At 39.9% G+C, this 23203-nt stretch overlaps 2 protein-coding genes across 2 annotated transcripts; both read left to right on the plus strand.

The window, feature by feature from the left end:
- Positions 1-3096: 3096 nt before the first annotated feature.
- LOC308422057 (vomeronasal type-1 receptor 3-like) lies at positions 3097-3999 on the plus strand (the record flags this gene model as incomplete). Its single annotated transcript, XM_080918525.1, has 1 exon — positions 3097-3999. One exon carries the CDS (start codon positions 3097-3099, stop codon positions 3997-3999), a length of 903 nt encoding a protein of 300 aa, XP_080774651.1.
- A 14808-nt stretch (positions 4000-18807) lies between these two features.
- LOC308422058 (vomeronasal type-1 receptor 4-like) lies at positions 18808-19854 on the plus strand (the record flags this gene model as incomplete). The annotated part of the gene is made up of 1 exon (XM_080918526.1): positions 18808-19854. One exon carries the CDS (start codon positions 18808-18810, stop codon positions 19852-19854), a length of 1047 nt encoding a protein of 348 aa, XP_080774652.1.
- Between the last annotated feature and the right edge of the window lie 3349 nt (positions 19855-23203).

A 23203-nucleotide genomic window follows, 5' to 3' on the forward strand; every position in this document is an offset into this window, starting at 1 on the left:
GATGCGAAAGCTACTTAGGAAGGGCATTTCCTTCATCCCCTGCTTGCTGCTGTTCACACTGATCAGTCAAAAATAGTTAAATTATTGTAATAGGTGTTTCAAAGCTTACCACAAATCTGATTTGGGGCTTTGGTCTCTTGAAAATATTAAGGCAGAGATTCCAGAATGAGGGGAAACCCTAGACCCAAATTAAAAAAAACATAAAAGTATTTGTTAATGGAATGAGGGTTTTGAAGATTATTTTGAACACTTTTAATATTTTAAAACAGATTCTAGGTACCTAACTAAATTTTTAATCAACTCTTATTTAATTAAATTTATTAATTATAGTTCTTGTTCATACGCTTGGTGCTTTATTGCACTTTGGCTGTGAATCTGAAATCAGAACATGGTCTGTTAAATACATGGGCGCAGACTGTCATCTTTCATTTTGCAGCACAGCAAACCGAGGCTGAAAGGCAGCACCTGATGAACCGACTCATTAGCCTGCATCATCCCAGACTCGGGGGCAGGCAGTGTTCACACAGTTTCTGACAGTAATTTTGAAAACCAAGAAAAAAGAAAAAGAAAAACAAGAAGAAAATTAAAACAAACAAACAAAAATCCAAAGACAGGCACAGTGACTCACACCTATAACCTCAAACCTCTGCTCCAGAAGTAGAAGCTGGAGGACCAGGGCTTCAAAGCCCTTTCAATTGCAAAGAGTATTTGAGGCTAGGCATGAGACCCTGTTCCAAAACAAACCAAAAAGAAACACAGAAAGGCAAAGATGACTAATAGGAAGGAGAGAAGGGAAGAGGGTATAAAGCATTCCGAGTTCACACAGCACAGGCCAGTCCTGATGGCTTTGGTTCTGGGTGAGGTTAATCTTCATTGTCAGCCTAACTGACTTAGAATCATGGAAGAGACACATCTCTGGGTGCTTCAGTGAGTTTCCAGTGGGTTTCAACTCAGGAGGGAGGACCTGCCTCAGTGTGGAAGGACCTGCCTGGATGTGAGTATCAATAGAATAAACAGGAAAAAGGAACAGAGCATCGCTCTCTTTCTTTCTGTTTTCTGTCTGCTGATGAATGTGTCCAATCACCCACTCTTCAGCCTCACTCCCTGCTGAGCTGGACTAACTTCAAGCTGGGGACAAAAAGAGCCTTTTCTCCTTTCAGCTGTCAGGAGTTTATCTCAGCAATGAGAACTAGTCATGCACCTGCGCCGTTTGATATACATCCTACAGGTGAGAACTGAGGTTGGTGTTTAACTGTGAGAGTTTGCAATCCTGTCCATGCCTAGATGTGTGCAAACTGACACAGAACCCTGAAGGCTGAAGGCTGGGGAAGGACAAAAGCTGTCAGTAGAGGGAAGTCAGCAATCTCCCACAGGCAGTCATGGAAAAGTAAGACCTAGGGTCTCTAGGTTTTACACACAGCAGACAGTGGGCCTTCACGATAACAGGGCACCTTTTGTTGAGAGCTGAAAAAGAGGAGCCTAGAGAATTACAAGAAAGATAAAGCAGTAGTGAGAGTGGTTTCCCTAGATGATCAGCCTTACCCAAGTCACTGCCAGTAATTACTATAATTTGATCAGTATACAATGTGTTCAGATATCACACTCCTCTACAAAAATGTATAATCATTGCATATTAATTAAAAAATTGGAAGAAATACTATTATAAAAAGAAAGAAGAGAGAAAACTCAATGGGGACTGACAGAATTTGTAGTACCCCTATTGTATTAACAGGTCAAGAGAACAGCCACAGGTAAATCTAGCTGCCATGACAATGGGGAGTATGGTGACATGGCAGCTGCAGTACCATCACTGGTATGAGGGATGACATTGTCCCTGTCTTAGCGACCCTATGCAGTGAGTAGTCATTACTGGAGATCCGAACTCACAAACTGCATTTACCCTATGGCATCACATAACACCTGGGAAGACTTCCTTCTCTTCTTGATCATCAGCAGCTCCTCCAGATTTATATCATGTTCTCCCAGAGGCCCTGAAGTCACTCCATGGAAGGCAGCGCCCTCCTGAACCTTCTAGACAGCATTCTACAGGTGTTCCAGTCGTGCTGCATTCAATGTACCTGATTTGTTCAGATCACAAGTTTACTCCTGTAGTTTTTAGTTTAAGGTTATCACCTGCAGCAAGAGTGAAGCATTGTGCAGGTGGGTTTGGTGTTAAGGTATATGGTAACCTCTGAAAAGAATACTTTGAGTTTAAAAGAACACCACTGGAGTACACACACACACACACACACACACACACACATGAATCAAGTATATTATAACAAGAGACATGACATCAAACATATCTTTGCAATATTCATTTAAAAAAAAATTCAGTAATAAAACAAAAGGCACTGCAGAAGAAAGGCTTTGCTCTGAAAGATACCAACGTTGATGAAATATCATAGGATTGTTTTGATTTGTACTGACTTTTGTGTTGCTTTTGAGTCTTCTTCGAGTGGCATTCAGACAATGTCTTATTATGTGATCATGGCCGACACGCACTATGTAGCCCAAGCAGGTAGTGAATTGAACATAACATTCCTGCCTCATGTTTCTTCAAATTCTGGCATTACAGATGTGAGCTGAATTTTTGACACACTTTCAAAAAAATAATTATATTTATCCTAAGTGTTCAAGAGGAAAGGGGCTAAGAAAGTTGCAGGCTTGAGAAATTGACTGGTAAAAATGCTAATAAATTTATATAGAGAATGCAAGGAGACATTCAGTTTGGCAAACTTTTGAGTTTATTCTGACACATGCTGAGATGGAGAATATATGGAAAATATCAACATTCGAACACATACTTTATCATTGCTAATATGGAAGTCAGGGGAATAAATCCTTACTTTAATTTCACATCTTTTTTAAAAATCTTTTTCTACAGATACCACAGCTAAAGTACAAGATGTTCCATAAAGTCAAGAAAAAAAAGTAGACTGCTTTAGAAAGAAAAGAAACTCTATTCCATTGCACACATCAGGGCTGTCTTTCTTATACCAGAAATGATCTATGACATAAGATGTACTTTACAGACACATATCAAATCAGTTACTTTCCTCAAACTGTACTTGTAAGATCCCAAATTTTCTCCCAATGAAGTTAAAAACAGTTTTGAATATTAGAGAAATAAGTGTATTTCTTCTTTTAACTGGACTTGGAACTGTGGCAAATGTTTTCGGTTTTGTGAATTACACATGCACTTTTATGCTCTCTGGGAAGAAGTCTATACACCTTATTCTCATCCACTTGGCCTTCACAAATATTATAGTGCTTTTTTCCAAAGTAATGCCAACAACAATCGCAGCTTTAGGGTTGAGAAATTTCCTAGGTGTTGTAGGTTGTCACATTATTGTTTATCTAGAAAGGATGGCCCGGGGCCTATCCATCTGCACCAGCAGTCTCCTCACTGTGGTCCAGGCTGTCATCATGAGCCCCAGAGCTTCCTGGCTGGGGAGGCTGAGACTAAGGTCTGCATGGCATGTGACTCTCTCTCTGTTTTCCTTTTGGATTCTAAATTCGTTGATCACCATGAACCTCCTTCTTTCCATTAGAGGCACAGCTACAGACACCTTACAACCGAATAAGAATAGAGAATATTGCTATTTCAAAAAAGAAAGTCAGAACAGAAACATTTTTCTTGTCCTCATGGTCCTAAGAGATGCAGTGTTCCAGGGTGCCATGGGCGGGGCCAGTGGCTACATGGTGTTTCTTCTCCACAAGCACCACCAGCAGGTCCTCTACCTTCAGAACTCCAAGCTTCTCTACAGAACTCCCCCTGAGCTGAGAGCTGCTCAAAGTGTCCTCCGTCTGATGCTGTGTTTTGTTTTCTTCTATTGGACTGATTGTGTTGTTTCTTTGTATTTATCTTCCTCTTTTAAGAATGACTCCTTAACAATGCATTTTCAAGAATATCTGACCATCGGTTATGCAGTTCTCAGTCCATTTATGCTGAATCATAGGAATAGACACTTGGATAAATGTTGCCATGCTCATTAATGTTTGAAAAGCCATGTGTCTTTGATCTCTTATATATATTATATATCATTACAAGCACACAACATAAATAACAAACAAGATACACATTTGTTAGCTACTTGAAAATAATCAAGGGCTGAGGGTGTACCTCAGTGTCAATGTGACTTCCTCTATGGACAAGTCAATTTTCAGAAACAAAACCAAGAGAATAGAAAATAAAATATATCCTCAAGTGTGCACATTTACAACAGAATTTTATGGCATTTGGGATTGCTGAAGTAGCTCATCAGGAAGACACCACCAAGCCTGAGAGACCCATTTGGAAGAAGAAGACTGACTCCTATAAGCTATCATCTGCATTCTACATGTGTGCCATGGCATGTGCATGCCAACTTTCACAAACAGCAGTGCTTTAAAATACCTTACATATTCTCGTATGGTATTTATAAAGTAATGAATGAGCTCAAAGTGAATTGACATGGAATGATACTGAAGTGCATTTGAGTTTAATAAAATGTAAAGGTAATAGAATGTAGTAACATTATCAATTAAATTTTCTCTTTATTATTTGAAAGAATTAAAATACTAAGAATTATGCTTGAGAGAAACTAGGTAAAGAGAAGTTTAATAACTATTTCTTTTTACCTCTCTGATTTTCTTTTCAAATAAACGAGGGAGCTGAAGAGATGGGTAAGAAGTAAACAGCACATACTGTCCTGCACAGGATCCATCTTTGGTTCCTGGTACTTCAGTGGTTCTCAGTGGCTTATAATTCCAGGTCTGGGGCATATGACAACTCTGAATATTTTGGGTACATGGACTCATGTACACAGACACATACACTTAACTAAAAGTAAAAATAAACATTTTGGCTATTGAAAGTTTCTGCTTTCCTTTTTGTTTTTGAGACATGGTGTCATGTAACCCATAGTTTTTTTCTCAAACATTTAAGGCATAAATATTTAAGGCAGAGGCTGGCCTTGGATTTCTGATCTTCTTCCCCCGCTACTTTCCAATTGCTGTGATTAGAGGTATTTGTCACTATACCTGGCTCTAGTGTATTTTGATGATTGTGTTGAAGATCTGAGAGATGCAGGAATGGCACTGTCAGTGTTCCTATAGACAGTAGTAGGTCAAACTAGAAAAAGATGGCGAAGAACCAGGGTAGGTCTATCAGGAGAGGGAATTCCCCTGTTCTGTTGAGGAGGTATCTGGAGAGGATCATTGAAGGGTTTCTGGATTGCTATAAACATTTGGGTATCGTTTTGTAGATATGTGCTATTTCTAAGAGTCACTGACTACATTTAAGACAATTGTCGTTTTGTTTAAGATCCAAACAATTTCACTAGAATAGCCATGCAAAAGAAATGAAATCAGAATGTTAGAGGTACTTGCACTTCCATATTTAGTCACAGAAGCTTTTACACACACACACATACACACACACACACACACACACGTGTGTGTGTGTGTGTTATTCCAGTTATATATATGTGTGTGTGTGTGTGTGTGTGTGTGTGTGTTTGTGTGTTATTCCAGTTAATATTCAAAACAATTTTTTCTTAGATAATGATAAAAAATTCAGATGGAGAAATACTAAAAAAAAAGTTTTTGAACACCTAGGAAAAGAAAAAGTTTCTTTTGAAACCCAGTCTTTTCTAATTCCATAATTCTAAATTTTCCTGATACCCTTATCTATACATAGTCCAATGATGATGAGGGGCATGGAATGCCAGCAAGGAGTGAACATGTACACAGGCAAATGTAAGGATGAAAAAGGCAGTCTCCAATTAACCATTAGGACAGTTTCACTATAATGTCTTTCAAATATGTAAATTATGATCTACTGCTTTTTCTAGTATAATCAAGTACCAGAACACAGAAATCTGAAATTAAACTACTTACTTACAAATTCTGGCTTTTTGAATTATTAGCTTTGTGCACTCTGGGTAGTTATTTAATACTTCTACCTCTTATGCTTGTTAAAAGATGATAATGTGTAGGTTGATGTCAAGGTGATACATGATTGGACAGTAGAGAGTGGTGACAAAGTCTTGGTAAGTGGAAGACAAAGAGAAGCAGGAGATTCAAGATGGAGGCAGCAGAGGAGGGTGGTTCAGATCAAGGCGAAGTAGATGAGTTTTATCTCATCTTAGTGGATGGTTTATATTTTTATTATTTGGCAGAAAATGTATTGTTTGAATGTATTGTGGATTGAGAATTTAACATATAAATCTGTTTGGTGTTATTGATTGTTGAATAGTGTTTTTACTGGGCTGTGGAGGACAGTGTGTGAAAGCAATGGCTGAGAGGCAGCTGGAGTGTGCAGTTCCAGCTCAGTTGCCTGTGCAGAGTGATGTGTTGGGGCCCATGGAACGAGAAGTATGGGTTTCAGGCTTGGTATGTAACCCTAGAGGACCGTGTGGTACCTGGTGCCCGGCTCCATACTGGAGTGGTTCCCCCAGAGTGAAGCTTCCCCAGAGTGAGAGCTCCTGAGAAGTGAGACCACTGGTTGCAACAGAACCCACTTTATTTTTACTGCAACAATAATGGAGATTAAATGAACTGGTGCATGTTCAACTGCATCATGGGTATACAAAAATTGCTAGCTACTGGAATCATTACAAATGAATCACTAGACAAAGGAGGTCATTGATTTAAAGGATTTAAATTCTTAAGAAGATAGAACATTAGGACCAAGACTTGGGGCTCAGTGGTTTTGGGAGATACTGGTCAAAGAATTGGACCAAAGCATCAGTGCTACAGCATTTATATGGCTCTGGGTCCAAACTCAAGCACATAGGAAAAAATTATTTACACAATATGTCCCATAATATTCTCTAGTCCTGATTTTTTTTGATAGCTAATCATTAGCAAACATGGATTATTTAATTAAACTATACTTACTAATATTAATTCTCAAATCACACATTAAGTAAGGGTCCATGATTTACCAAAGAATGATACCCTAGGACTCAAATAGTATGTAAACACAAAGAGTATTTTATTCTGCACAAGTCCAGCGTGCTGGGTTCTTCTGTTACCAAGACAGATAACCAAGTGAGCCCAAAAGGTTCGATTTAAAGCACACTGGGGTTCTACAATAGATGAGTTTTATCTTACTCTATCTCTAGGGATTCTGGAACCATTACGAGGCCTGAAGGCTGGAAACTGTTGAGTAATTGCAGGGTAGGTGGCCTTATCTTGTTCTATTTTTAGGCATTCCAGAACAATAACTAGTCTGTGGAGGCAGGAACCTGTTTTTTTTTTTTTTTTTTTTTTTGTTTTGTTTTGTTTTGTTTTGTTTTTTGTTTTTTTCTATATGTAATTGAATTGCCTAGGCTTGCCTGGATTTGCCCAATTCTTAGGCCTAGTCTCCTAAACTGCCAATTTGAAGCCTGTCATGGAGTCAGCCTGGCCTTCTCAACACATTACAGTTATTATATCTTGTATAATTGCATATGAAAATATGTTTCAGAATGGCCACAAAGAGGTTGCAATTGTTCAGAGAACTTAAAGAGACATTAATAAAGGCAGAGGAAGCAGATGTTGATGACAGTCCCTGCACTGTTTAGTTAAGCTAGTAAAAAGATTAAGCACTGGGGATTGTGATTGTTATTCTTAGTTATCAACTTGGCAACATATGGAATTAACTAAACCCCCACATGAAAGGCACTCATGAGAAGAATTTTTGCTTAACTTAAAGTAGAAAAATCTACTTCTAATCCCGATCTTTAAGGAAGAAAGATTTGCATTTAATCCAGATCTTTTGAACTCAGAAATCACACACCTTTAATCCAGATCCTTTGAGCTAAGAAAACCCACCTCTTATCTGGGCCACACTTTCTGCTAGAAATGTATCATAAGGAAGAAGGATGATTTTGTTCCTTACATGCTCACTCTAACCTTGCAAGCAAGTCCATTCCTTCCTGACATCAAAGCCTACTTCTCTGGTATTTCAGCATATACTGAAAACCAGTTGAGACTTCCAGCTTTGTAGACTGAGAAACTACTGGATTTCCATCCAGCCATTGTTGGATTCGGTGGACTGCAGCCTGAAAATCATTCTAATAAACACACTTTCTATAAATCTAGAGAGAGATTCATTCATTCTATAAGTGCTGTTACTCTAGAGAACCCTGATGAATCTAGGCATTGGGTACTAGGTTAGTGGAGTTTCAGGATCATGACTGACCTTAGGGTTAAAGTGAGTCATAGAGGCAAGTTGAAGAAACATGGGAAACATGCTCCATCGTTCTGCATAAAATCCTGCATTTTCCTTTCTCCATGCAGAGCCAAGATGGTTAGCACTCTTTCCAGCCTTTGGAGAGGGTAGGCAAAAGGAGCCTAGCCTTTTACAATTTCTCTTTTTGCCCCCTCCCCACCCCTGGCCTCCCCAGGCAAATGCCAATCTTGGGGACAGAAGACAGCTCATCCTGATTAACAACCAGCACTCCTCAGTGCAGATGGCTCCTACCCTTAAAGGAAGCAGGAACCCATAAGTGGTAAAAACTACACTTTTGGACTATGAGAAAGAGACAATTAAGTGTTCTCAGACAGCTGTGACCAGTTTATAAAATACACTAAACTTCTGATAACCTAAAGAATTATTGCCCCCCAGGTCAAGAAGGACCCTTTCCAACTGTGCCATTTGAAGGACAGCACTCCCTTACCACCTCCCCAGTCTTATAACTCAAAGGATTGAGACTTCCAGTTTATGCATGCTCAATCCCTCAGATTTTTGGACATGAGCATCGCATTCCTAACCTGTGCAACATGGGAGGCTTGCAATTCGGTAGGTCCTGTTTAATAAAAGCTCTCTTTGTTTTATTGCATTGGATGCATAACTTCAGTTAATCTCTTGGGACTCCTGCAAACTGGGCAGAACAAAGGTATATGACCAGCAGGGCTACAGAGGCAGGGTGAAAGACAGGACTCCATCGTGATGACTGTTTTAGATGGCTGTGCCAACTGCAGTGACCAAGATGAGCTGAGGTTCAGTGTTAGTGAGGAGTTCACCATCAGTTAATTTCTTAGCACAGCATGCCATGTAGTCAGATGACAAGTTTTCAGAAATTATTGCTACCACAGTGGGCTCCGTCTTCCTCTTTATAGGGTCCAAGTGAGAGGTTTGCACTATTTTTGGCTTGGTGAATTCAATAAATTGCCAGTCTGTTTTTCTGAATGTTTTTAATGTGTTCATATGGCTCTAATCTTTAAATATATATATATTAGGGTGATTCTAGGCAGGCAGTGTAGTGTTCACATATACAATGAGGTGCAGAGATATCCATCCTTGGTGTTTACACTTACTATAGGGAACCTTGGAGCCAGCTCAAGCTACTCTAAAATCAACTTCTTGGTATAGAGAATATTTATTTGCTCCAGAATGATGGAGGGCAAGATTATGGACAAAGAAACGAGATATCCAAGAGTGGGAAGTGTGGAGGGATGAGAAGGAAAAGGGAACAAGCAAGATAGGGGAAAAAAAGGAGAGAAAGGAGAGGGGGAAGTTTGTCTTACTGGGACAAGGGACTGCCCCTGGATGGAAAGCACAGAGATGTGTCCCATAGGCAAATAGCAGTTTATGAAGGTAAACTGGAGAACCTTGTGTTAAGATAAGGAGTTGAATGTTAATTGGTATGTTAATTAGTTGTTCCAGGGGCTTTTGATTGTTAGACTTCAATATTTTGATAGCTAGAAGTTGGTAGTTAGCCACAGGAGGAGGAAGTGACCAAATAAAGGAATAACCTTGATGCTACTTTAGGAATGTAACCTAATGATTTTACGTTTTTTATTTAAACCAAGGCGGGGAGAATAGGGGAGAGGGGAAAGACCCACTAGAGCCCATATTCGCTATGCTCAAGTTGGCTACAGACCTTCAATCACAATAGAGCCAAATGAGCTTTTTAAGATAGAGTCTTCCTAAGCAATGCTCAGTCTGCAAGCAATGGTTTTACACGGTCTCTGCTTCTTATTCGCTACATTCAACACCACTAACAACATGACCACCAGGCAGTGGCAGAGGAGAGAGTGTGAAGTCTGTGTCCATGCTGCTGGTGGGCTCACACTCATTTGAACTGCCACTCTCTTAGTGCACATGATTTAGTCATTTTAGAAGCAAAGATACACAATGACCCACGTTTAATGACATACCTGACCTCTAACTCCTCCTGAGACCCGGTATCTGTCACATAATGCCGGACATGAGGTGGCCTTAGAGTCCTGAATGAGCCTCAAATCATTAACAAAATGACCTTTGTTTGCTCTTTTTGTCATGGGTCTTGTACCGTTCTTTCCTCTACCTGGCACAACCATTTATCTTCTTTCTTTTTTACTTAAAAAACAACTATTTATTTATTTTATGCTTGTGTATATACTCAAGTATATGTATTTGCACCACATGCACACATGCATATAGCACTTGAAGAGAAAAAATCATGAGATACCCTAGAACTGAAGTTATGGATGACTGTGAGCCACTTGGTAGGTGCAGACAGCCAGCCCAGGTCCTCTGCAAATACATCCATGACTCATAAGCACTGAACAGTCTCCAGTCCTACCATTTACCTTCTTGAAGCAGAATTGCTGTGATTGCTGTACTGGCAGGTTTTGTGTCAACTTGACACAAGCTGGAGTTATCACAGAGAAAAGAGCCTCAGTTGAGGAAATGCCTCCATGAATTCCAGCTGTAAGGCATTTTCTCAACTAGTGGTCAAGGGGGGGAGGGCCCAGCCCATTGTGGGTGGAGCCATTCCTGGGCTGGTAGACCTGGGTTCTATAAGAAAGCAGGCTGAGCAAGCCAGGGGAAGCAAGCCAGTAAGCGACATCCCTCCATGGCCTCTGCATCAGCTCCTGCTTCCTGACCTGCTCGAGTTCCATTCCTGACTCACTTTGGTGATGAACAGCAATATGGAAGTGTAAGCTGAATAAACCCTTTCCTCCCCAACTTGCCTCTTGGTCGTGATGTTTGTGCAGGAATAGAAACCCTGACTGAGACAATTGCATCGAGCATACCCTGGCCTGACATCATAAATGGGACACTCCCTTGATAACCAGACTTAGGTAACAATGACACTATTAATATTCCATTGAAAAGAGTTCACCTGCTTAAAACATTTTCTTAAATTCTTTCTTTAGTCAGAGTCTCTCAGATGTCTGTAGCAGTGAAGGAACACTAAACCTTGATTTCTTCTCAAATGCCAATCTGTAGAACAGGAACTTTGTAATCTTCAAGAAAACACTACCTCTGCGGCCATTCCTTCTCAGTGTGTTGGGTACAATGCCATCTCTGTGTGATGCTATGACAACAATGTCTTGAGAGCAACAGCAATCCTGGGGAAGGTGGTGGATCAGAAATACCCGGCTCTTGCTGGAATCTCCAGAGTTCTTAAATAAAGCATGAGATGGTCTGACAAAAGGAGAGGGGTGTGGCAGGGAAAGGCGCTGGTCTGCTACAGTAATGAGTAGGTGATGAGATGTAGGTGAACCCAACTTACTCTGATCAAATTGTTCCCCATGGCAGCAGTCATAGTGCTCCTCCTTCCCCACCTCAGTGTTTTGGGTTCCCAAATAAAACACACACACACACACACACACACACACACACACACACACACACACACACACACAACATTTATATTTTAATATGTCTTAAACTATTCAATGTTTGGACTACCTCCTAATCTCCACATGGATGATGAAACCTCCTCCAATGTTCTCGAATTATTACTTACTATAATCTATATTCCATCCTTGCTGTCCAGGACCTGGACCTGCAACCCACTTGGCTGCATTCCCCAGCACCGACATGAAAACAGGGTATGTCTGTTTCTTCTCTGGCATGGCAGCTGTCTCTGTGTCCTTGGTCTCTCACCTGGAATCCTAAAACAGCCACCACTGTCTCTCAGCCAAGGCATTGGCTTCTGGGAACTTTATTTACCTATCCAAACCAACTAAAGGCAGGGTTCCTTCAGTTTCCTTTGTGCAGATGTGTGGATTCTCATGCAACTTTGGGGACCAGATTAACATAATACAAGCAGTCTTTTACCAAACCCACAACAATGAGAGGTCAGGTGGGATTCAGACACAATCAACTTTAGATTTTTAAGTGAATATTAGCCAAAAAAGTTCAGCATACCCATGATACAATTCACAGTTCATAAGAAGCTTAACAAGAAGGACGATTCAAGTGTGGATATCTGAAACCCACTTAGAAGGGGAACACAATAATCATGGGAGGAAGAGGGAGAGAGGAAACTGGGTGTGAGAGGGAAGTGGGGAGGGAAGGAAAAAGGAAGGCAGGATGGAGTATGGGGAGAGTCAGGAGTCAATTTTCCACTTAAATCAAGGAGAGAGGCAGTAAAGGGCTTCCCCTCATTACAGCCCAAGATGTATTGTGCATTTACTATTGGGAGTGCCTTTGGGTTATAAGGAAACAGTGGTTAAGGATGGAATTCAAGTCAGAAAAGGGAGGTTCATCTGGCTTGAAGATACAATTCATTTAACAAAGAAGAAAGAAAAGAATCACTCATAGTTGAGTGTGATCTAGGTTGTGTCCAGATGTAGCAAAGACATCTTGCTTGCTCAGATGTGTGGTTGGGATATGTTCAGAAAGTAGAGTGTAGAGGGTTGGATGTAACTTAACACATCCTCCATATAAACAAGGACATGAGTAAGAGAACAGATCTTTCTGTATCAGAAGCAGGCCTCTATTCTGACTCGTAAGTTTAGTTTAGCAATGTAAAGAGAGACCAGGAACTTGGGGACTCTAGACAAAGAAGGTTGGTTGTTGTTCACTTTGTCCCTTCATGTGTTTCTATCATATAATGAAAATGTAATTAATCCAGAGGTAACTCTTGAGGCAAACAAATGTAGTAATTGAGGAGAGAGAGGGAAAGTCATCCTTTAGAGACTGAAGTTCCTCAGAAGGCTTCATTCTCCCTGACATGGTGATGAGTTAATAATATGAAGATACTTTATGTTGACAGTGTTCTGCAAATATTTAAGGTACAAATATGACCTTGGAAGGCTCAGTTGCCAGAAGACCAAGAGCCTGACTGCCCTGATCACTGTGGTGAGTGTCTTTCACTCTCGTGTGCACACAACACTTCATTTAAATACACTCATCCATCCTCTTCTCTTTGGCTAAGCTAATGTGTAGAGGAGAGATGCTGAGTCTGATCACATCCACTCCTCTGACATTTAAGGATCAGAGTAACTGGGGCCAGTTCCAGGAGACCTGATCCCAGGAAGCACAGGTAGTCAATCCTGTGTTTAGGGTCTGCTGTCATGAGAGCGTGTTGGGGTGAATCTTTTTCTGATGCTCTCTTTTTTCTTCCACTAACTAGAAGTAAATAGAACCTTCCCAAAATTCATTGAAAAAGTCTATTGTCTCTAGCCTCAAAGTTCCCTTGCCTTATAAAAATGTCTGTATTGTAACTTTAATCCACCCAATTCACCTTTTTAAAAATTTTCTACATTTTCAGTGCCAGCAAAATTATCTGTTAGTTTTGCATGGTGCTGTTTTATTTGTATGGTTCATTTGTGAATCCATCCTTAAACACTGCATTCTAGTTTGGGGTGTTCTACTGAACTTGTAAGGCAGTATGATTATTGTATTCCCAGGTAGTAGTGAGGATAGCTAGATATACAAAAATGAAAAAAGAATGAGCTTGGCACGGTGGCACATACAAGCACTAGGGAAGTATATGCAGGTGGACCTCTGTGAGGTCGAGGCCAGTCTAGGAGGAACACGGGTGTCTCATAGCAACAATAAAGGGTTTAAATATATAATCATGAACTTGCCAGATTTTGAGTTGCTATAACCAAGGTGATTTCTGTTGCAGTAAATATTAAAAGGACAGTTGAACCTTTGTCAACCCTCACGGTCTCACTCCATGGATGCCCCCCCAGTGTGGATCCGAGCACACACAATAGGTCCCCACACCAGCTGGCACTCCAGGCAACCTCTAAGAACTCAGGCGTGATTCAATCCACCACCCTTGTTGTTTCTGTCCCGGATGGATATGACCACTTGTGTACTTTCTTTCCTCCACTGCCCTGCACAAACATGACTCCAAAGCCCAATAGCTTTTTATACAGGCTTATATACTAAATTCTCAATCCACAAACCCTCTGCACAATAAGATTATATCCAATGGATAAAGATACAGACTGTCCTGCTATATGAGATAAAAGACCTATAGAATCCCTTAAAATATTCATACCTACCTAACACCAATTAAGTTTATCTGGATCAAGATCATCCTTGTACAGCTCCATCTTGATTTCCTCTCCCCATCTCCTTCTGCCTTCTGCCTCTACTTCTGCTCCCCAACCTTTTCCTGCCCAACTCTTTCATATCCAATCACATATTGACTTAACATAAATCTAGAGATTTCATATCAGTATGATGAATAAAGGAACAATACCTTATATTTTAATTTGAGAAAACTCAGTGTCACAGATTCACTTTCCTGCACCAGAAGAACTGGAAGCTACTGTTGATGGACATTACCCATCTATCAAAATGCAAAGCTGCTCTTTTTGATGCTGCTGCTATTTTTCTATTGTTTTATGCATAACAGTCTTGTTGTTACATTTTCATTCACACATCATTGTATTTTTCTTTCTTTGTTCCTACTACCATCTTTTTTGTCATTTTCTTCTTTTCCCTCACATTACTCCTCCGAGCAAATCTATTTTCAAACCTACTTTTCAAAGAATGTCCAGAGAGTCTGTAACATCTGGGTACAGATTACATATTTTAGTCAGAGAAAAAGAGACACCATTTATTATATGTCCAGAATATGATCTTTAAAATTAGTGGACAGGATCAGAGGACTGGAAAGAACTATGTAGTCACAGACAAAGAAAGAGACAGACAGACAGACAGGCAGGCAGGCAGGCAGGTAGGCAGACAAAATAATGTTGGATAGAATTGACAAGTCTGTCAAGACACTAAGAGCCTCTGAGTGTTGACACTTTTACTAATTCTAATCATTGATCAATACTTGGTTTTTATTGCAGCCTTGTTTATTTACACTGCTGTGCTTGTCACAAAGGCTGCAGCCTGTTTCATTACGTACTGGGAATCCACGCAGTGTTCTGCTCTTTAGGATGCAATGACTCAGGTTCAGATGTCCCAATTTGTCAGAAGCATAACGGTTAATAACTGATATTCCTAGAAGACTCAGGCCACCTGCTAAGTACATGAGTCTAAGCCTCATCTATGCAATTCTCATGGTCAGAGACCTTCAGGACAGGGACATACAGCAATCCTTTTGGTGTCTTTGGGGAAAGGGTGGATTTGGTGACAAGGTCTTCCAGTATTTTGGGTGTCTTGGAGCTAACTTTGTAACCAGACTGGCCTTTCACTCACAGAGATTCACATGCCTCTGACTCCTGAATACTGGGATTGAAAGCTTGTATCACCACTGACCACCTTGCAATTTTTAGTATTTAGTGTAAAGAAAAGGCAAAAGTGTGTAAAATTACATTTCTAAAGTAGAAAGCATTGTACAATTCTAAAAGTTTGAGTCAAACATACTGATCTTTTTGTTTCTAGAAAGTGCGCGTAATTTCACATGAATTCTTGGTTAGGGAGACTGAAGCTCTAAAATTAGAGGAGTCTGATTCTATCTCAGCCTGAACTGACTACAGCCTGCACAGCTCACAGCCTGTTGGAAAAGGCAGGGATAAAACAGCTACAAATGCAAATGACTTGTGCCTGCAGACACCAAATCTTTCTTTCTTCCTCTCTCTCTCTCTCTCTCTCTCTCTCTCTCTCTCTCTCTCTCTCTCTCTCTCTCTCTCTCTCTCACATGTACAGTTTTCTGGGGATCACTAATTTAAATAGTTTTGTATATCACATGTTTAATTAATCTTCTTTCTGCATAATTAACTTCAGCTCCACTAGAACTGCTCCAGACTCCCGGAGACATCCCAAGGCCACTCACTGGGACTCAAGTGCGCTCCTGAACACTCTATGAAAGCAGGATCCCAGTGTTCTTACAAAGCTCCTTTCCTGAGGGCAGCCTGCTAATCACATGATTTTTTTAAAAGACTTGTTCCAAGTACTAAAACTAGAAACACTGCTCCTATTTGCTGACCAAGTTGCTGCTTCTTACAGAAAGTGTTCAGTTGGTTTGTCTGTGTGTTGATTGGATTGTCGATTCAGGGTGGCAGTTTGCAGTTTCTGTGTGACATCATGACATCCAGAGCAGGAGTTTTCAGGTATCTTATCTGCTGTTTTGTCCCTGCCTTTCCTAGCACAGCTACCAATAGAGTGGTGAGGCTGTGGATGCAGCTGATCTCAGCTGAGGCTGGGGTAGGATCTGACTCCTGTGGATGCTGTGTCCCGAGGTGCTTTCCCTGTGCTTTCCTTTGTACACTTCCTGGTCCTCAGTTCTTACAGGGTTTCTAACAGGGTTTCACTTTGTGTATGTGTGTGTATTTAGTTTCTGTACTCTATATGAGGCTACATTTCCTGCTTCATACCGGAAGCTGGACTGGTTTATATTTAGATTCTTTCCTTTACCCCATTGACCAACAGCTTGTTTTATGTCAGGATCTTGGACTTATTGCAAGTGTAATCTGAAATTAGGTTTTGTGATACTTCTGGCTTTGCTCACTATGCTCCCTGATGTTTGCCTGTGCTTTGGGGGGTGTTGTTTGTTTGTTTTTTATTTGTTTTTGTATCTAGATATGAATTTTGGAATATTTTTTATTAAATACTCTATGTATTTACACTTGAAATGTTATCCCCTTCCTCCACCCCACTCCCATCCCCCACCCACCTCCACTTGTCTTCAGGAAGGTGCACTCACTCCTAATCACCCTCTTCACCTCATTGCCTTGGCATAGAATATTTTTTCTAGTGAATAATGCTGTGAATACTAGACTGGTCTCCACAAGCTTCTGGCCTCAGCTCCCTGAGAGCTAGAATTGTAGGTGACCCTCTCACACCTGACTAATGCTTTGGTGTCTTGACACGGAGTACAGTGGATACAGAGAGTGACTCCTGCAGTGACACTGTGAACTTTGGGAGAACTTTCTGACTGCTGAGGTTCCACCATAGAGGTCCTCTACCTCTGAGATTATGTTGACTTAGTTTGGCCATCTGGATCTAAGGTTCACATGGCTTGCTGTTCTCTCTGAAACCAGGAAGGTTTTTTTTTTTTGTTTTTTTTGTTTTTTTTTTGTTTGTTTGTTTTTGTTGTTGTTGTTGAAAGAAATTCACTTTTTTAATAATGGCCCTGAAAGAAACAGAGGAAAAGAAGTCATTAATTCTGTCTCACATCTCTCTATCTTTGTCCTTAAGGGTTGAGAAAGACTCTGGGCTGGAAATTCCCCTTTGTTTCCCTCCCTCCCTCCACCCCTGTGAGTATGGTGTGTGTGTGTGAGAGAGAATGTATATTTCTAGGTTGCAATTTTCTTCTATTCAAAAGTGGATCAGGGTGGCTCACATATGTTTATGTTTTCGTAAGTATAGTTTGTCATATGAAAATAAAACCATCTATATTTCTTTACCTCATTATTTTATTTCCGTGTCTTTCTTTCCTTTCTGCCTGGCTAAGATGTAAAGCACAGAAACTAGGAGGAACAAGGGAGGCCTCAGGGGTTGCAATGGGGGAGAATACAAGGTAGAAATGTGTGAAAATACCACAGTACACCAATTGTTACGAACAATTTATATGTGTTGATAACACAAAATTTTCTTTTATGGTTATCTGTGGCTGACTCAGCTGTAACTAGTGGGTCTCATCTAAAAAGCTTATATACGGATGTTGGAACTACAGAAAACCAGTGAGTATGCCTAAGTAGTAAAATCACTACCATTGTGTCTAGCTAGATGGCTTGTCCCTGGGTCAGGACCCTCACTGGGATTAAAAAATGGCATTTATATATGAATATATATGGAATGGATTAAAACTGGGGAGAAACTTATTTTCAGTTTATCTCTACATCACACCATAGTAGTTCTAAACTTTACACAAAGTATGAAACCCAAGTTAGGAAATATGTACACATCTGTAGGTATGGGCCTCAGTTTCCAGAGCTGATACTAACCTTTCTCTCAGAACCAGGGTCCAGAGCTTTGAGGGTTGACCACATCCACTCACAACATAACAGTACAAGTAAAAAGTTCGGCTCACTAAAGATAAATGGCTCGTTATACAACCATAGAATCAGATCTGATTTTTAATATGTAACTTTTGAAACACTAGGGCCTAAACATCTAATATAGAACACGAGGGAAGAACCATAAAATTCTATACACAGTGATTTGAAAGACATAATGTAGCACTGGGCACATAATAGGTCCCGTAGAAATAGAAATGCCATTAAATTGAAGAGGTATTCAATATATTAAAACAAGAGAACCTCACAGATGTTTCTATATGCCACATGGCACAGAGAGACAGATAACCACAAATGCAAGACTTACAGAACTGGATTGCAGGACAGAAGAAACGAAAATGTGTGCATAAATACTGGTTGGTGTCATTGGTGTTAATGAAGCCATGCAGTTGAGCTATATCAATATTTGAATAAGTAGATCCTATTTTATATTATAGCGTAAATACATAGCTAAAATATATAGATTTTTGAAAACAAGTCTTTGTGATATATTTGAGTGTATACAAAAGAAAACTCACAGAGAGTATCGCTGGAGAAAGTTTTGGGTCAATAAATCTGAATAATAATACATATCAATTCCTTATCCTTCAGAAATGTAAGGTGATTTGAAAGATATTTTGCTCTTCCATAATTTACTGATAATTTCTTCCAAAAGGTACTTCCTGGATCAAGTCAGATCTAAGGATGGTTTTGGACCCTGTCAAGGGCACGGTCTTCCTCTGTCTCACTGGAATCGGCACCATGGGGAACAGCTTAGTTTTTGTGAGTTACATGCACATGTTCCAAAGCACTGAGAAGAAATCTACACACCTCATTCTTGCTCACTTGGCACTTACAAATATCATAATGCTTCTTTCAAAAGGGATGCGAAAGACAATAGAAGCCTTTAATTTTGGAAACTTCTTAAATGACTCCAGTTGTAAAGTTGTTGTCTACCTGGCAAGAGTGTCCCGGGGCCTCTCCATGTGCACCAGCAGTCTCCTCACGGTGGTCCAGGCTGTCGTCATCAGTCCCAGAGACTCCATGTGGCAGAGACTCAAACTAAAGACCCCACAGCACATTCTTTCCTCATTGCTCTGCCTGTGGATACTCAATTCCCTGATCAGCATGAACTTACTATATTACATTAAAAATGTCAATAGTCTGAACATAACACAGTTTAGGAAAGATGACAACTATTGTTATTTTCTACCTGAAAGCTGGGTAGCAAGATGGGTTTTTCTCACCCTCATGGTTCTGAGAGATGCAGTGTTCCAGGGTGCCATGGGCGGGGCCAGTGGCTACATGGTGTTTCTTCTCCACAAGCACCACCAGCAGGTCCTCTACCTTCAGAACTCCAAGCTTCTCTACAGAACTCCCCCTGAGCTGAGAGCTGCTCAAAGTGTCCTCCTTCTGATGCTCTGTTTTCTTTTCTTCTATTGGGCAGATTGTTTCATTTCTTTAATCTTTACTTTCTCCATAGAGAATTATTCTACAGTACTGTATGTTCCAGAGTTCCTAACCCTTGGTTATGCAGTTCTCAGCCCCTTCATGCTGATTCACAGAGATGGACATCTGACTGAACGTCACTCTCGGTCAAAGAGTACAGTCATTGATACATGTTCTTTGATCATTTCAGCAGGTAAAATAGAAAACTTGATAGTTTTGTTTTCTCTGCTCATAATGCATAATCTACAAATATTTTCAGCACATAAAGATGAATTTTCACTCACCAATGGTGACAGTGCTTAGGTAGTATTGAGGGAGAGGAAAGTCCAGAGCCCCAACTCCCTGTCTGTCTTAGCATCCTTCATGATGTCTTGTGTCCGTAAAGGTCACTCATGATCACCAGCTCAGGTCGCAGATAGAATCATGAAAAGCATCAAAAATAGAAATACTTATCAATACATGTTAGAGGCAGTGTGTAAGAATAATAGTGAATCCCACTGAATTACACTGTTAACAAGTTAACAATTACAATTGAAAATAAATGAATTACGTTCAGTTTTGAGACCAAATGACTTAGAAATTCTGCACAATCCTTTCAGAGTCACAATTTGACTCATACCTTCAGTTCTAGATCTTATCTTTCAGATATAGTTGTTTGTGTTTATTTTGTTTCAGCCTTACTTTGAGTTTTTGAGACAGTCTTTGTAAATAGCTCAGGCTCACTTAAGATTTGCTGTCTGAACATGGTGAGCTTAGCCACATGCTCCTGCATTTACCCCTCAGAGAATATATATGAGATATGCAGCAAAAACCTTCATCTATTGCAACATTATTGTCAAAACCAAATAGTTATTAACAGTTCCTTTTGCTTGTTATTTAAAGACAGCTGTACAGATTCTTCTCTGATTTTTTTAATTGAAGCATATGAAAGCGTAGGCAAGTCCAATCTTTTACATCATAATGTCAGTCTTAGTAAATCAACAAATTTTCAGGAAGCACACTAAATTTTCACACATACTTTTAAGTGAGTCATCAAACAGTGAGATGTTTCGGGAATGACAGATCCTCAAAGGAAAATAATTTCAGCATCTCTTCCTTTCCTGTTTCTCCTCCTCTCTTCTCATTTCCTCTTCTTTCCTCTCCTTTCCTCTCCTCTCCTCTCCTCTCCTCTCCTCTCCTCTCTTCTCCTCTCCTCTCCTCTCTCTCTCTCTCTTTCCCTCTCTCTCTCTGCATTACTACTTAAGCAAAAAAATCTAAGCACTGTATGGATTATGAGCAAAGATGGTGGCTATTCTTGTCTTGCAACTTTGTAGATGACATGATATTACACATAAAAAAAATTCTCAGATCTAGTAAGTACAAAACTCACAAGAAAATAATAGTATATACAGTCAACACAGAAAAAAATGCATTTTATATGCTAACAAAAGCAACATTGAGACAAAACATGCAAAACAATACTATTGGGATGCCAAGAACCTGCCCAGTATTAGTGAAGTGGGCTGAAGTGGGACACACCACCAATCGAAAGCCAAAAGATTGATGATCCCTGAGCTTGTAAGAAAATTAACTTTAGAATTCACTGTGCCTAAATAAACTCTGGAAAGCATAAATCTTACTTTATAATTTTCTGGGAATTAACATATGCTGTATAGCAGCAGGGAATTCAGTAGAGAATTTATTGGTAAGGGTCTTTTCTCTTTTGCCCCAAAGCTTCATCTGTCAATGGCCAGGAGAGTGGGAGGCTTGGAGTAATTAACTTTTAGTAAATCTTGGAAATAAAGTCACACTCACAGAGAGAAAAGCTTTAACATAAGCAAATATGTATAGACATACATATATATATATATTCAAACACACATTCATGTCATACCTGACCACCTATCTCATCCACCCTGCAAGTATTTATGCATAATTATATATACATGAATGCATAAGCACACACACACACACACACACACACACACACACACACACACGAGTTGTAGCACAATCCTCCACAAGCAGGTTTCATTGAGCCAGCACCGGTGCAGAAAGAACTCACTATTTTGGATAAAAAATAAGCTCCAACTTTATTACTCAGAGAAAACAAAATTTTCTACCATTTTACTGAGTAAGAAAAATCTCTGTTCCAGTTAGTAAGAAGTAAATTGCTTTTAAGAAAGAAACATGGTCCTAGGCATGTGGATGGAACTTGAAGCTATCATGCTGCGTGAGGTAACCCAGTCTCAAAAGAACACTCATGGCATGTACTCACTGATAAGCAGCTACTAGCCCCAAAAGGTCAGAATACCCAAGAAACAATTCACAGAAAGTATGAAGCTCAAAGAGAAGGAAGGTGAGAATATAGATACCTCAGTCCTTCTTAAAAGGGAGAACAAAACACTCATGGGAAGAAATAAAGAGAGCATGGATTGGAGAAAAAAATCATCCAGAGACTGCCTCACCAGGGGATACACCCCATATGCAGCCACTAAACCCAAGCACTATTGCTGATGCCAACAGTGCTAACTGGCAGGAACCTGATATGTACGTCTCCTCAGAGGCTCTGCCAGAGCCATACTGATACAGAGGAGGATGCTTGCAGCTAACTATCGGACTGAACACGGGGACCCCAATGAAGCAGCTAGAGAAAGGACTGAAGGAACTGAAAGGGTCTGCAACCCCATGGGAAGAACAAAATCATCAACTAATTAAACCCACCACAGCTTCCAGGGACGAAAACACCAACCAATGAGCACACATGGGACACCCATGGCTCCAGTTGCATGTGAGCAATATGCATCAATGGCATCAATGGGAGGAGAGGCCTTTGGTCCACTGAAGGCTCGTTTTCCCAGTGTAAGGGGAACGCCAAGGTGCTGAGGTGGGAGAGGTTTGTTGGGAGAGGGAGCACCTTCATGGAGGCAATGGGAGGGCGAGGGGAGATGCAGTTGGGGGAAAGGGAATAACATCTGAAATGTAAATACAGAGAATATCCAACAAAAATAAAGAAAACAAAAGAGAGAAAGAAACCTGGCTCTTATTATTGTTCTTAGTACTTATACTTCCTCAGGCTACACGATGATATGTATTCCAAGCATCTTTTATGAAAATTTCACAAGTTCAAACACAAGCTCAAGTCATAAATTAAATAAGAATTTGCAACAGAGCTTTTACATGTGTTCCCATTAAGGGTAGCTACTTAAATTAAGCATTCATTATCTGTCACTAGCTCAACAGGTTCAATAAGATTTTAAAACAATAATTTTATGTCATAAATTAGCACAGGTTTGTCAGGAGGAAAATCATCTGCCTTATGTCTCATAAGTTTTGTAGCTTTGTATAGATAAATTGTCAATGTTTTTCTTTTGCCTTTGCATCTATAATAAATTGCCAGTGCCCAGTTTATGACACTTATTTATCCAATAATGGTTTTACAACCAGCCTAAAAAGAATATTTTCCCTGGTCTTAAATTTGTTTCAAACCTGCTTTTTATCCGAGTGCAACTAACGCATAAATTGTACAGAGGCCTAGTTGCATCTCTTTCTATAAAGGGTTAAATAATTACTAGTATAAATTTAGGAAATCTATAGAACCATTATTAGGAATTAAGAAATCATCCATTTGTCTATGAAGCATCACTACAAGATAGTACAAGATAGTATCTTT

This window comes from Micromys minutus (assembly GCF_963924665.1).
Source record: "Micromys minutus genome assembly, chromosome: 6".
Taxonomy (NCBI): Eukaryota; Metazoa; Chordata; class Mammalia; order Rodentia; family Muridae; genus Micromys; species Micromys minutus.